Source organism: Trichosurus vulpecula, chromosome 3 (assembly GCF_011100635.1).
Source record: "Trichosurus vulpecula isolate mTriVul1 chromosome 3, mTriVul1.pri, whole genome shotgun sequence".
Classification (NCBI taxonomy): domain Eukaryota; kingdom Metazoa; phylum Chordata; class Mammalia; order Diprotodontia; family Phalangeridae; genus Trichosurus; species Trichosurus vulpecula.
In genome coordinates, this window is record NC_050575.1 from 199,482,203 (window position 1) to 199,498,495 (window position 16,293).

Here is a 16,293-nt window from a genome sequence, read left to right on the forward strand (position 1 = left end):
GTTTTATGATTATATACACATAGTTCTTGGGATTTGTCTTGGCAGGTATACTCCCAGGTATTTTATGCTGTCTATGGTTATTTTAAATGGGCTATCTCTTACTGTCTCTTCTTTGAGGGTTTTGTTGGTGATATATAGAAATCTAGCTGATGACTTATGTGGATTTATGATGGATTTAGTTATTCTGAGCAACACAATGATCCAAGACAATTCCAAATGGCTATGATGAAAAATGCTATCTACCTCCAGAGAAAGAACTGACAGAAGGAAAAAAAAAAGAACTGATGTAGTCTAAATGCAAATAGAAGCATAATTTTTTTCACTTTATTTTTCTTACTTTTTTTGTAACATAGTTAATATAGAAATATGTTTTGCATGATTTCCCATATATAATTGCTATCACATTTCTTGCCTTTTCAGATGGGTGGGGGAAGGTTGAGAGGAAGGAAGAGAATTCAGAACTCAAAAAAATTTTTAAATGAATGCTAAAAATAAATAATTTTTTAAAGAAAAAGTTATATGGAGGAGTTTACATTTTATCTTAGAGGCAATAGGAATCTGTTGTATTTGGTTAAGTAAGGGAGTTATAATCTGGAAAATTACTTTGGCAATGGTATGTAGGATGAACAGAAATGGTAAGAGACTTGATAAAGAGAGAACAATTAAGAGGCTGTTGCAATAATCTAAGCAAGAGGTGACAAGGGTGTGGTAGCATATGAGTAAACAGAATGGGAGAGATTCGAGAGACGTTATAAAGACATAAATGGCAAGATTTAGAAACTGATTGGATATGTGGTATAGGGGAGAGTAAGAAGCTAAGGATACTACCCATTTTTGAACCTGAGGAACTGGAAGGAAGGTGCTCCCTTCAAAAGAATTAGGGAATGTTGGAAAAGGGGAGGTTTTCATGGGAAAAATAATGAATTTGGTTTTAGACATGCTGAATTTAAGATGTCTCCAGGATATCCATGTTTGAAATGTCCAATAGGCAACTGGTGTTGTAGAATTGAAGCATGGGGGGAGAGACTGGGGCTGGATGTACAGACCTGAGAGTCAATTCCAAAGAGATCATAGTTAAACCCATGGGAACTGATTAGTTTCCTAGAGAGTATAGATGGAAAAGAAGACCCAGGACAGAATCTTGGAGAAGATCTACAGTTAGGGGGTAGGATATGGATGACGAATAAACTAAGGAAGGATCAAGAAAGGCAAATTAAGAAGGAGTTAGTATTATAAAGACCCAAAGAGAACACAGTAACCAGAAGAAGAAGATGGTTGACAGTATCAAATTCAGCAGACAGGTAGTAGGGCTAGACTGAGGGAAGACTATCAAATCTGAACATTTATATATATATAGATATATATTCGATGATTATAACATATAAATAGAAAAAACCACAAAACATTCACAAATTAATATTGCAACATTAAAAAGATAAGCTTAGCTATAAAGAAGAGATATGAGACTGCATTTCCTCCCACTCCTTTGTGGTGAGGGGGTCAAAAGGTGTAGTACACTGCATATAACATCAGATTTCTCGATGTATTTTTTCGCTGAATTTGTTTCCTCTCCTTCCTGTTTTCTTTTTTAAATCCTTTGTAATAAGGGATAGCTTTCTGAGAATCCTAGGGACAAAGAGGGAAATTTAGGCAATGTAAAAAGAAAAGGTAATGATAGCAATAAAACTTTTTTTTTTAAGAAAAAGGTAATTTCAGATGAGCAATGAGACCAAAAATTAGATTGTAAAAGGCTGAGAAATGAGGAGAGGAGAAGTAGAGGGAGCCAGTATAGACAACTTTTTCAAGGATTTTGACTAAGAAAGGGAAAAGTGACATAGGACAATGGCTACAAGAGACTTGGGCATGTTTGAAGGAAAAGAATCAGTTGATTGGAAGAAGCTGAAGATAGGAGAGGGGACATAACTGAGGATGCAATCTGCTGGAGAAGATGGGAGTGAGGCATCAAGTGCAGACGTAGAGGGACTGGCCTTGGCGAGAAGAATGGTCATCTCTTTGACAGAAACTGGAGGGAAGGAGAGAAGAGAAAATGATGTCAAGAGATTTTGAGTTGATGAGAACAGGAGAAAAGAGTTCACATCAAATGGCTTCAATTTTTTTCATCAAAAGGCAAAATCCTCAGCTGAGTGAGAGGGGAAAGAGTAGGTGAGGTACTTAACGAGGAGAAAGAAGGTGTGGAATAGTTTCTCTAAGGAGTAAAAAAGGGAATCAATTAGGGAGGAACAAAAGAACTGCCTAGCTGCAGTGAGGGCCCAGCTGTGGTTGGATAACATGAATGTGTAATGTACGTAGTCAGCAGGGTTGTGCTTCTTCTTCCAGCTTCATTCAGCAACTTGTGAATAGGAGTGGAAGAAGCAGATGGTGGAAGTAATTTAGGGCTAAGGTTTGTCAAGGGAGGAGTAACAAAAGGAAGAGGGGTAAGAAATTCAAGAGAATAGTGTAGAGTGGAAATGGTTAACTACTGGGTTGAGGTTGGAGAGGAAGCAAAGTGAAGTCTGAGTAAGGGTGATGGCCTAAGAAAGCACTTGTTGAAGGCAAAGAAGAGTTATAGTAGGGGTGAAACATAAGGAAAGGAGTGATAATAGGCTACGGTCAGATAGGAGAATGTGTCAGAGTTTCAACTAGGAAAGAACAAAAGGACCGTCCTATGGCAGTGAAGATCCAGCTGAGGTTAGATAACATAAGTTAATAGTGGATTTAGTTGTCACAGGGTGTGACTTCACCTGTATGTGAAAGCAACACAAGAATAAGAATACAGAAAACAGCAAAAGGACAAGGGCAAGGAGATCATAGAATACAGTAAACAGTAGCTAAGTAGAGAGTCAATAAGGCTGGCAGAGAACAGGGCATGTTTGAAAGCAGCAGGAAAGGAACCAGTTGATAGGAAGAGGATGAAGCCCGCTCACAGGCTTCTGAATCGAGCTGGAGAAAGACCCACAACCCTGCTGACTAGTTATATCATACATGACATCAGAAAGGCAAAAGGTTGCAAAGGCAGGACAGTGAGGCCACAGATGGGATGATTAACTAGAGGAATAGGAACAGACAAGAATAGAGGGCCTGAAAGTCCAAGTGATGACAAAGAATAGTTTTAGGAAGAAGGGGAGGAGAAGGAGGAGGAAAGAAGCATTTATGAAGCACCTACTATGTGCTAGGCACTTTACAAACATTGTTTCATTTGATCCTCACAATAACCTTGGGAAGCAAGAGCTATTGTTATCCCTATTTTACAACTGAGAAAGGCAGAAATTAAGTGACTTGCCCAGGGTCACACAACTAAGACGTGCCTAAGACTTCATTTTAATTCAGGTTTCCTGACTCTAGCCCAGAGCTCTAGCCACGGTACTATCTAGCTACCTTAACAGAGAAAGACAGAAGGATGGGAAGATATGATCAGACAGGGGAATTTAAGAGCTCAAGATCATGGAAATAGCAGTTATGGGTAATGAACTCTAAGTTATGACTACCCTCATAGTTCACAGGAATAGGAAGGCAGGAATGAGGATGTCGGGATGTTTAAGAAGTCTCCATAGTACAAAGACCAAAGTTGGGACAAAGAGGCTGGTACCGAACTCCTTGAGAAAGGAGAGTGATCTAGAGGCTGATGATTAAAATAACAATATAGACAGGGAGGGGTGGAGTGCTTAAAATAAGAAATATGGTCAGTTCTGCTTGAGAAATATTGGGAATGCAGAAAACCGTACCATTTCACAATAACGCATAAAGCTGCAATCCTTCTGATGCTCACTTCCACAAGAAAACTACAAGTCTCTTTCCAAAGTAAAATGCTATATTTATTGTATATTTCCTGGTGCAGTAAGAGCTATGGGTAGGAGAAAGCTGGTTTGATGGTTCAAACCCCGTCCCCCACCTGAGCCCAGAGTTTCAGCCTACTCAACCCTGGGCCTGAGGCTGAAGACAGACTGAGGTCAAAGGTGCTGCTGCTATTTATTGTAACATCTATGTATTTCTTAATCATTTAACACATATAAAACTGCACTACTGTTTTTATTAGGTTCCTATCTTTCTTTTATGAGTTATTGATGAAATTTTTGAGTGTTGTACCACTAACCTCATTTTCCCCACAAGCTCCATAGCTTTCACTGCACAAATTTGCATAGTATGGTGCTTTTGGGGAATGCACATGTCAAGTTACAGCAGAACTGACTGTAATAAGATGGTAGCAGAGAGAAGGTCTGGAAATAGGGTGAGAAGCAAGGAGTATATCTATTCCACTTGTCCCAGTATGTTTAAGGGACTTGAAAGGATCACCTAGTACTAGGTTATGTTGACCAGAGATGTAGTGCCTTTGGAAGGAATCAGGTTTTCATGAACTCATGACAATGAAAAGTATGAAAAGAAGAAGAAAAACAGGTGAAATTTATGAAACTTCATATATTATCTCATTTGATCTCAAAAACAACATTTTGAGATTCATATCATTATATCCATTTCACAGATGGGGAAATTGATGGCTTCATAGCTAATAAATGTCAGAAGCAGGATTCAAACTTGTCTCTCCTGAACCTGAATTCATCCCTCTTTACACTACACCAAACTCGGCTCTAATCCCAGCCCTGCTATCAACTCACTTGTAGGACACTGGATAAATCACTTCTTCCTGGGCCTCCACTTCCTCATTTATACAAAGAGGGGAGAGGTTAGACTCCAAGGTCCTTTCCAGCTCCAAAATTTAATAATTCTACAAATTAACTGGGTTTAATCAAAAGAAGAATTGTGTCAGAGTGAAGAAAAGGCCTGAGTCAAGAAGACCTAAGTTCAAGTTTTCCACCTTACATACAATAATAATGTGATCATGGGTGAATCATTTAATATCTTAGTGCCCTAAATAATGCTCTAAGGCTTTAAGTTACAGAGGAGGGGGGTTTCCAAACCAGGAGTTCCTTACACTAATGAAGTCACAGGTCTTGGACCCTCCCCTCCAAAAAGTCATCAATTTAAACTGAATTAACAACATTAATAGCTTCAATCTAAACAGATTTTGACCACTTACCTAGAGAGACAACTGCAACACTCTCTGGCAGAAAATGCAGTCTGTATCTGATCAATAAATGCACCAATATGATGCAAATAGCTGTGCAAAGGAAGTAAAAAACAGTGTTAAAACAGCCCATTTCCTAGCAATCATTTAAAAGCAACTAAAAATCTGATAAAATATAAAAAAAATTCTAATCTTCTTTTAAAATTCCTTGGACTAGATGAAAACTACCATTTTGGTTTCAATACAGGGTTGCATTTTCCCATAAAATCTGGCTTATATGAAATCTAAGTGAAGTCTATAATCAGTGCTATTTTTCAGTGCATACAGATTTTTTTCCTTTCAAAGAGATCTCACTTTGGAGAGATCACATAATGTAGTATAATAAATCAACAGGTTGTGAACTGACCAATGGAATAGTGATTTTTAAAAGCTGTAAACATATTCCTAATTTAAAATTACTTGGCCACTAAAATCTAAGTAAATAGTTGTGATAGAATACAGAGAAGCAAAGATATCCTACCACATTATATGGCATCTTCTTATTAGAAATAATCCTACTTTGCTCTCCCTATTTTTAACTAAGGAAAACTGAAATAATCAATAAATTGGTTCCTGACACCCATATCAAATAACATTTTTGCGATTTTAATACCAAAGGGAAAGAAGAGGAGAAATAAGTCAGCATGCATGTCATATATCCCACAAGTTAACACTGAGGTAATTCTCAAAATACAATCCTCCTAATGCTTAAAAAAGTAATTGTAATTCTCCTTTGGTTAGTTATAATACTTTCAACCACATTAATGATGAATCCTGAAGTTCATTATAGTTTGATAGTGTTGGTGTTGGTTGATGCTATTTTCAAATTAGTAGGACAGAACAAGGGTTTTTTGGTAAATATTAATTTTTTCTTAACTCGGCAAAACAAAATTTAATGCCAGTGCTCAATGGGTTTCTAATGAAATGGCTTTACTCATTATATTAAAAATTGTTATACTCTAAAATCCAGCCTCAGACACTTGACACACTTACTAGCTGTGTGACCTTGGACAAGTCACTTAACCCCAATTGCCCTGACTTCCCCCCTCTAAAAAAAAATTCTTATACTCTAAATCAGAATCATCAATTTAACAAATCTAATATAAAACCAAATACTACTTCACGTTAGATCACAAACATTATATTGTCAACTCTCAATTTCCCAAGGCTACTTAATATACGCAAACTTAAAAGGTAATTACAAAAATAATATTAAGCATGGACTTGTCAATTCCAACAATCTCCATTACTTTTTGCAAGTTTAAAAAAAGAAAGTTTCTACAGGAAAAATGTTAATCATTGCCAACTACTAAAGTCATAAAACTAGTACATATATACTGTTAAGGCCTAAGCTTCTAAGAAATCAGTATAGACTACAAACTATTGATTTCAGGTGTCAAGAGCATATCCATAAATTGAATTATGACACTTAAGAAAACCCACAGGCGCTCAATCTTAAAGATTTGACAATTCTTCTTAAATCCCTAGAAACAACTGGTGTTATTTCTGTTATAAACTGGTGGAAAGAAAAGATTGTGCATGCCAATTGTACTTTTTTAAATCCGGCAACAGCTGACTCACAGTCAAACTACCTCCTTTTCCTTGTCATACTTTGTGACCCACAGTAACCAAGGGCACAATAAACCTTGCTATTTCTTTTCTAGCCCAATTTAAACAGTAGGAGTAAGAGTAAAGAGGTGACATACAAGGTGAGAAGTATCTATATCCTGTAATAAAAAGCCTTGCTCTTCAATGCCTGTGCTAAAATGCCCCAGTTTCCTTTCATTCATTACAGGTCATAAATTTAGTGCAATGACACATCACCTTATGTAGGACGGACATTGTTTTTTAAGACTTTAGATGCATATCATTTGAACCTCTAATGAGAAATAAATAGGCATATTGTACAAATAGAGACCCAAGATAAAACTCTCCTAGTTCACTTAAAAAGTCTTAATCTATGCTACTGGTACCTACTGGCATTCCAACAAGCAGTTTAAGAGACCCAAATTCACAAATCGTTCATGGAGAACACAAGTAAAAAGGAGCAAAACCCCAAAACAAATAAAAAAATCCAGGTGATATTAAATGTGATTCTGGAATTATGTTTGAAGAGACAGTTACCCCAGGGAGAAAAGTAGCACCTTATGAATTAAACCCAACACTTTTTTGGCCCAAGAAAGATATAAAACCCAAGCAGATTTTTGTTCTGACTCATCGGCAGACTGTAGAAAATTGTTCTGCGCTCTTTGGCACAAGCTCATCTTAAATACTCAATTTAACAATCCAATTCAATGAACAGGTATAAAACAGCTACTATAAATAAAGCCTACCTCAAAATTCTACCTCCTTTTCCCACCTCCATCTTTTTACGGGAAAAAAATGAGGGATATACATAATGTTTACAAAAAATATCTTTTCTTCTGACCCCTCTTTTATATTCTTTAACACACCAAGTTGCCTGCAACATTAAATAGAATAATGACCTTCCTTTGGCCTCAAAGGGACATTTCAGGTAATAAATATTTTCTAATCAAGATAGGAACTGTCTTCCATCTGCATGTTGCATTGCAACAAAAGTGTTCTCCTGAATTACTTAATTACTACCCAAGGAATTTTATCCAAACAGGTTTGAAAAAGAAAGCCATCAGTGTTTATTAAATCCAAATAGAATACAGAAAGGCATTTTGTATCTGTATTCTAGGCTTTCAAATAAAACTATTATATTACCAACACTTAAACCATTTCTGAAATACAGTGATGATGAATAAAAAGATACTGCACATTTATTTGAAATGTAGCACCCAGAGCACAGCCCAACAAAAGATGTCCATTCTGGCCTTGCACTCTCCTAAAAGAATGTGAGCTAGTTAGAAATATAAATAAAGCACTAAAGAACAGCAATAATTTAAAATTCTGCCTTTCCACAGCCACCAAAAGGCCATGACATTTTCTCTGCAGACCAGGGTCAAACTATAATTTGTGTCATTATCCTACCTAACCAAAGCTGTTATGAACTTGTCATCAACTTTCTCACTCTTCATTCTTGATGCTAAAGAGTCATGTATTGCTTCTCAATAAGGATGCTGAATCACCTCTTCCTACCTATGCTTCAAGATACCCAGTGAGCGTACATTTAAAAACACCTTTAAGAGGGCTAAGCAACGTTTTATAAAGGCAAATAAGTGACAGGTTATGAAGGCATCGTCATTCTTTAGCAGAGTTTAAAACTAAATGGCAGGACAACTGGGCAAAGGAGAACAAATATGAGTGTTCTCCATACAGGCACAACGTACAATATTTCAAACAAGTAATTAACAGCATTTCAATATTCACCTAAAACAAGGAGACTAAAGAATATAGTCATGCCACTGGATTGCTCCTCTTGCTGAGCCTGTTCTCCAGTCTGAACCGGAAGGATGGGTTTGGCAGGAGTTGGAAGCACCAGTTTGGTAGTGATGGCCAGGGTGGTATGTAGGGTTATATTAGGACTTTCATGGGTTGTGTTGAGGAACCTGTCAGAAGACACAAATGAAACAGATAAAGAGAGAATCTCTCTCTCTCTAAGGCATAAACACACATAGTGATGAACCACTAAATAAACAGTTAAAAGAACAAGCTTTAACACTGTCCAGCTCTAACACAGTTACCTACTACAACATCTTAGGGTCATAGATTTAGAACTGGAAGGGACCTTAAAGGTCATCTAGCCCAATCTTCTTATTTTAAAATTGAGGAAACTGAGGCTTAGAGAGGTAAAATTACTTACCCAAGGCCATACAGGTAGAGGGTGGTACCTTTAAGAGCAGCCTAACGAATACCACCACATTAGAAGATAGAAACAGCTAGTGGTACAGAATAAGGAGCATCAGGCCTGGAGTCAGATATACCAGTTTAAATTCAGCTTCAGGTACTTATTTGTATATGTGACCCTTGGGCAAATCATTTAACCTCTCTGCCTCAGTTTCTTCATCAGTAAAATGGGAATTAAAAAAAAAACCTCACCTACCTCCCAGAGCTATTGTAAAGATAAAATGGGATATTTGTAAAGCGCTATATGCCAGTCACTAATATTACTAAAGTAGCTTAAAAGTGTAATCTATTAATCACCACGAGGTGTATAACCAACCCCTTTTGGAGGGGAAAAACAAAGAAAGAAAACTGGAGTGTTTTGATTTCCTAGATCTATTCAGACTCCCCACAGAACGTCTCCACACTACAGAGACAAATCTGAAAAGCTATGATATAAAGAATGATATCAATGCTGTATTCATGGATGTTTTAGAAATTCTTCTCATAAATCTGGTTTCAAGTCATGCGTCTGCTACTTATTGCCTACTGGCAAGTACACAGGTTGCTTGGAAATGTAGTTGTAGCAAATGCAGTGAAATGGAAAGAATTCTGCCCCTTGAGTAAGGAGACTTGCTTCAATCAATCCCCTAAAGGGAAACTAATAGCCATATGCGCCTGGACAAAGTTATGCCCTAGTCTTGGTCTCCTCACCTCTAAAAAGGGGATAATGCTACACTCTTGAGTCAGCAGCAAAGGACCTCAAAAACCAACCCCTTTATTTTACAGATGAGGAAAACGAGGTCCACAGGAATTAAGTGACTTGCCAAGGGCACAGCTCGGACACAGCCGGAATCCCAAATTCTACAATTCCAAATCAGCTAGGTGGCAGCAGTGCACAAGAGTGCTGAGCCTGCAGTCAGGGAGAGCCGAGTTCAAATCCAATCCCAGAGGTTTACCAGCTGCGCGGCCCAAACTCTTACTTGTCTCAATTCTAAAGTAGGGGTAGTCACGGCCCCCGCCTTCCGGGGTGGTGGGGAGGATAGACTGAGATGAATCCGTAAAGCCCCTGAGCTGTGTAAACGTATCGCTCCTTCCACTAACACACCGCCACCAGCTAGCGTCATGCCCCTCCAGCACAGGGCCACGCGAGGAAAGGGCTCCTTAAACCCTCGCGTGCTACACAGAGCTGTGCTCACGCTGCTGCTCCTCTCCAGGCCCCACTTTCATCCGTAAAAGGGGAATTCCCTCGTCCTGGTAGCAGTTACAATGGCCCGTACTGATTTGCGCTGGCTTTAAGGTTTCCCATACGCTTTTACATACGTCATCCCATTGAAACCCGGTAACAGTACTACGAGGTGGGGGTCACCGTGGTGCCCGTTTTACAGCTGAGCAAACTGAGACTTTGGTGAGGTTAAGGTGACGTGCCCAGGGTCACACAGTGGCTAAGTGTCCGAGGCTGGATTTGAACCGGGTCTTCCCGACTCCAGAGCTCGGGGTCTAAGCCCGGCTGGGCCGCTGTACGACCTCCGGCATGTTCCTTTATGCACTGGGCCAGGCCCCTCAGACCGAGCGTGGTCAAAAGGACAGGAGGAAAGCCCGTGGAGGTGCCTCTTCTCCATTCCTGGGACCAGGCTGAGAGCCTCCTCCCATCCCCCTCAGAAAAGGGGGCGGGGCCTTCTGAAGAAAGGGGGGGACACGGAAGCAGGTCGCGGGAAAAGGTTCCCTAGCTACAAGGCCTCAATTTCCACATTTGTCAAAAGTCGGCGTGGGAGGAGGTGACCTCGACCCCGGAATCAGGGCTGACTACAGAAGGTCCGCAGCGGGGGGCGGGGTCGCCGCCTGCAGGCCTCGGGCCTCGGCTCACGAGCCACAGCGGGGGGAGGTGGGGGGCGGGAAGGCTGCTCGGAGGTGCGGCCGGACCGCCCCGCCCTGGCGGGGGCCCCACCCCTACCCTGGGGGGCCCACAGCCCCACCGCCGCCCGGAAATCCCACTCACTCCTCTTCCGCCATCTTGTGCCCCATCCTGCGGATCCGCCACGGCCACCGAGAGCCCGCTGGAGAGCGGGGCTAGCGGGCCGCCTCGGGCTTCCGGTGCAGGGGGGGCGGGGGAACCGGGCGGGGAGCCGGATGTGGGAGGGCGCGGGGCCGGGAGAATGCGGCTTCTCCTTCCGTTCGTCTCTCTAGTCCAGGCTGGGGGTGTGGGGGTGGGGGTGGTCACCGGAGTGGAAGATGAGGGGATGCCACGTGACTATCGGGTACTACGTGGCTGCCGGCCAGGCTTCCTCGGGCGTGGGGCAGTTTCGTTCTTTCGTCCTCTCTGACCTGGTGCTGTGGTAGTCACTGAATGATACCAAGGGGAAACTCGGGGGCGGTGGGGAGGGGAAAGCCATGTTCGAGGACTTGTGATTCACCCAGCTTGTCCTTGGCGTCCAAACCCCTTGCGCGCAAACGCCCTCCACCTCGACAGGTTTATAAACATTTGTCAGCGGGGTGTTATTTGATCCAAGTCTGCGCGGCTCCGCAGTTCTGCGGTCTGCCCCTTGCTAGCTGGAGCACATCACCTTCCTCTATGTCATCTACCAGCTCGGACCATCTCTGGTGGTTAACCTGGCTGTCGGGAGGAAAGCTTCTCCGGGGGTCTGATCATTCCTGGTCTGGAGGGGTCATCACTAGGGCCGGCGGCTGTACGGTGTGGGACTCTGGGAGGGTCCTAGGCAGGGTTAATTTCCATAAAACCGCGATCCCTGGGGCCAGTGACCTTGACCCTGGCACTTCACAATCCTAGCTCTTAGAACTTTAGAAGTAGGAAGGATCTTGGAAGTAATTCTTTCTGTCCACCGCCTTACCTTATTATAAATAAGGAAATTAAGACTTGAGGAAGGAAAAAATAAAGAATCTAGGGTCGCACGGGTACTGAGCCCTAGTCCTATTATTGCAAAATCTGCTTCTGTTGCTACCAGGCAACTAGGCGGTACGGTGAATGTACAGTTGAAGAGCCAGAGGAAGAAGCCTGAAGAATTCCTCCGGCCCATGTTCCCCCAGGGCTATCGCTTCCCTCTGCTAATGCAGCACCAGTACTTTCAAATGTTGAAATGACCACACTTTTTAGAGCTTGTCACTTTACCACTTCCCATTCAGGAAACAGCAGTTGCACTACCCTAAAGTTTAATTGTGTCCAAGTAAAACGACTCCCCTCCCAAACATTCACACTTTGCCATGTCCGTTGAACAAGTTTTTGTTTTGAAAAGGCTGCTTAAAGAGCAGAAACGAGTGGACTCCAGGGGCCGAAATAGCAGAAGGTAGTTTGGGGAAATAAGTGATGGAGTAACCGATACTCATTTTAATTTCTTGATATTTATCTTGCATTCTCTTTCAAATCTAATGAGGACCTGGCAATGATAGTCTGTTTTTTACCTTTGGTTTCCTATGGTAGACTCCTAGCATGAACAAGTATTCTGTGACTGTTTCTGGTCTGCTAGCTAGAAGAAATGCATTTTTGATTGGCTGCTGAGCTCTTTCCTGCTCGTCTGAATTTGAGCAAGAAGGTAAAGACTACTGAAACGTAATACATTGGCGGTCTTCTGTTACACAAATAGTTGTCTTTTTGTCTGACTGTGATGTTGTGTTTAATTGTTTGGAACTTGAATAGATCCAGTGAAAAACCGTGGGCCATGAGCCGTGGTTTTGAATGGATGAGCATAAGCAGCTTTTGACCCTATCATTCACTTCCTTCTGCTAAATATTTTCTTTTCTTTTGGTTTTTGTGACTCTGTTTACTCCTGGTTCTCCTCTCCTGACCACTTCTTAGTATACCTTGCTGAATAACCTTCCTCTTCTCACCCACTAAATATGGACATCCTCTAAGCCCTCTTCTTTCCCTATTCTTTGATGTTCTTATCAGCTCCTATGAGTTCAATTATCATATATGTGTGTATATGTATATATATGTGTATACATACGTACATACATACACCAAGAGTCATATGCATATGTCCAGGCCTAACCTCTCTCCCAAATTATGGTCCGGTATTGTCAACTGCCTACTATGTATCTCCACATGGATATTCGAAAGACATTTCAAACTCAACGTCTCAAAAGAAAAAGAGATTTGTAAAGGGGAGAGAGAATCACATTATATAGAAAGTATAATTATATGAGGGAATCTGGAAAATGAGGAAGTATGCTGGAGAGTATTTCCTCGATGGAGTACCTGGCACATAGTAAGGACTTGAATGTTTATTGACTGACTAGAGGGGGAAAAAATCAGAAGTGTTTTTTTTTTTCATTGGAGTATACAACAGACAATTTGGTCAAAAAAAGAAAATAGATGAGTTTGAGAAACATCACAAGAGGTATGGAGGTATTGATATAGTAGTGACAGGAGACTTCAATTATACAGATGTTTGGTGGATATTTAATAATAATATCTTTATGTTAGTGATTATTTCTTCCTTCAAAGGAATGAAGAATTGAAAAGAGGAAATTCTACTCTGGATATGATTCTCCCCAAGAGAGAGGAACTTATTGCTGAGGTGGCAATGATGGGAGGGACCATTCCCTCCTATAGTGTTTGTGATAGAAAAGAGAAGAAAATCTATTCATAGTCTGGCATATACTCTAGTCTTTGGAAAAGCAAATTTCACTGGGTTTGGAGGAAATTAGGTAGGATCCCATGGACTAAAATGCCACAGGTAAAGTTAGCCCAGGAACTTGAATAGATCCAGTGAAAAATAGCAAAAGATGTTTCAAGAATGAAATTCTGAAGACAGCAAAAAAGTAACAATTCCAGTAAAGGGGGAAGTGAGATTTCTCTGAAGAGACAAATGTGGCTGCACAAGGAGCTCACTAACTTAGATTTTAAAAAGAAATGTATAGAAGGTGAAAACAAAAATGGAACCGAGGATGAATGTCCTCAGTTGGCATCATCCTGTAAAAATAGTGCTAAAGTGCAGGATGAGCTGAGACTGGTAAGAGAAGATAAGGATAACAAAGTCATTTTTTTAAAAATCTATATTGGGAGAAAAGGATTCAAAAAGGGCTTGGATCTTTGCTTGAGATAGATGGGACAGTGATAACTGACAACACAGAGAAGGCGGAGGTAGTCAATTCTTCTGTTTTCTCTGCCAAGTATAAGTTTTCTTTGCACTGAAAATGACTAACATAAGTAAGGAGATAATAAGAGAGTATTTTGTTGCCCTTGATAAATTCAAGTCACCAGCTCTAGGTGGACTACATCCTTAAGCCATTGTCAGTAATACGTGAAAGATGATGGAAAATGAGAGGTACAACAGGAGTAGAGAAGAACAAGTCTTGACTTTCAAAAAGTAAGAGAACGGAGCCTGCAAACTATAGGACAGTGAACTTGATCTCAATCCCAGGAGAGAAATCATTTTTTAAAAAATGGTTGGTGAACATCTAGAAAAGGATGGTAATTACAAAGAACCAGCATTGCTTTTTTAAAGAAAGGGTCATGACAAATAAACTCATTTTCTTTTTAGATAGGATTATTAAGCTATTAGGGGAGGGAAATGCATATTCCTCTTTAGAAATTATTGAGATTTTAGCAAAGATATTGATAAGATGTTTTATATTATTCTTGAAGAGACGTGGACTGGATGATAATATAATTAAATAGATCTGGAACTGATTAGTTGGGCAGATCTCAAAAGCACCTGTTAATGGTTCAGTATCAAGATGATTAGAGGTGGAGTTCCCCTCAGAGATCTATGTGTATCCCTGTGTGCTTTAACATTTTTATCGATGCCTTGATAAAAAGGGATATATAGCTTGCTCATAAAATTCAAAGGTGACACAAAGCTGGGAGGGATAGTGAATGTACTGAATGATCCCACAAGATCTTGATTGGGCTGAACCTAATAAAACAAAATTCAGTAGGGATAAGTGTAAAGTCTTGCATTTGGATGTAAAAAAAAAAAAACCAACAACTTCACAAGTACAAGATTGGAAATACCTATGTAGATACCTGTGGCTTTTGTGAAATGTAGATGTATTCTGAGGCAGGTACGTGATGTCAGCCAAAAAAAGCTAGTGTAATCTTATCATGCATTGCCAAGAAAGGCAGAACCCAAGGGGATAGGAGATCCTTTAGATAGTCAGTTAATAGTCCAGATCTCATCTGGACTACCGTATTCAGTTTTCAGCATCAGTACAGTTTGACAAACAGGAATACTCAAAGGAGGGTAACCATTATGATAAAGGGCCTTGAGTCTATATCATATGAGGACAGGTTGAAGGAACTGGGGATATTTATTTCAGAGAGAAGACTTAGAAAGGACATGAGGCTGTCTTCAAGTATTTGAAGGATTAATCTATAGAGGAAGGATTAAACTTATTGTTTCATCTTAGAGAGTAGATGGAGGAGCATTGGCTGGAAGCTTCAGAAAGACAAATTTAGGCTTGATGTCTGAGAAAACTTCCTAACAATTAGAGCTGTCCAAAATGAGAAAGCTGTCTGGAAAGGTGGTGGGTTCCTCTTCAGAGTTCTTCAAACTAAGATTAAATGACCATTTGTCCAGTGTGTTATAGTCAATATTCCTTTCATGTATGGGTTTGAACTAGATGGATTTTCCAACTCTCAAATTTGGATTGCACCTCCAAAATAAAACCCATCAGATTTCCTCCTAAAGCCAGCATCCCTCCTCCAAACTTTTCCATTTCTGTTGTGGATACTGCAGTTCTTCCAGTCACCCATCCTTAGAAACTTGAAGTCATCCTTGACTCTTTTCTCTCCAGGAATTCTCATATCCAGTCAGTTGTCAAATCTTATCAGTTGTTTTCACCACATCTCTTACATCTATCCTTTCTTCCCTACTTGCACACAAGCCCTCATCACCTTTCTTCCATAGACTATTATAATAGCTTCCTAATTGCCCTCCCTGCTTCTAGTCTCTTCTCTTTCCAAACCATCCTTCACAGAAGTGTCAAATTGATACTCCTGAAACATAGATACGACCATGCCACCCCCATTCAAAAAAAATGTTCAATGGTTCCCTACTTCTTCTAAGGTAAATCATAAACTCTTCAGAGTGGTATTTAAAGCCCTTCACAAATTGGTTTCTAAATTTTTCCTGTCTTATTTCATATTACTCCCCTTCAGATATTCTCTGCTTTAGACAAAACAGCCTGCTGACTAGTTCCTATTCTCAACATTCCTTCTATCTCCATGCTTTTCACAAGTGAGCCCTTATGTCTTGAATGCACTCCTTCCTCACCTCCATCTCTGAGAATCCTTAACTTCCTTCAAAGCACAGCTCAGGTACCACCTCGTATATGAGGCCTTTCCTGATCCCTCCAGTATGAGCATTCATCCCCTCTTGAAATTGCTTTGTTATGATTTTGTATATATTTGTGTATGTATCATATGCCACCAGTGGAATATGAACTCCTTGAGGGCAGAGATTGTTTCTTTTTTGGTTTTTATA

The 16,293-nt window shown here is 40.4% G+C and overlaps 1 protein-coding gene across 2 annotated transcripts in view; it reads right to left on the reverse strand.

Moving 5' to 3' along the window:
* The window catches only part of SLC9A8 (solute carrier family 9 member A8), a 127,610-nt gene extending 116,676 nt beyond the window's left edge, over positions 1–10,934 (reverse strand). For both annotated transcript variants that reach the window (XM_036748887.1, XM_036748886.1), the window contains exons 1-3: positions 10,848–10,934; positions 8,396–8,574; positions 5,033–5,113 (exon numbers count right to left, since the gene is read on the reverse strand). In XM_036748887.1, coding sequence (XP_036604782.1) covers positions 5,033–5,113; positions 8,396–8,574; positions 10,848–10,873 — 286 coding nt within the window. In that variant the 5' untranslated portion in view covers positions 10,874–10,934. The remainder of the gene's footprint in view (positions 1–5,032; positions 5,114–8,395; positions 8,575–10,847) is intronic.
* Positions 10,935–16,293: the final 5,359 nt, after the last annotated feature.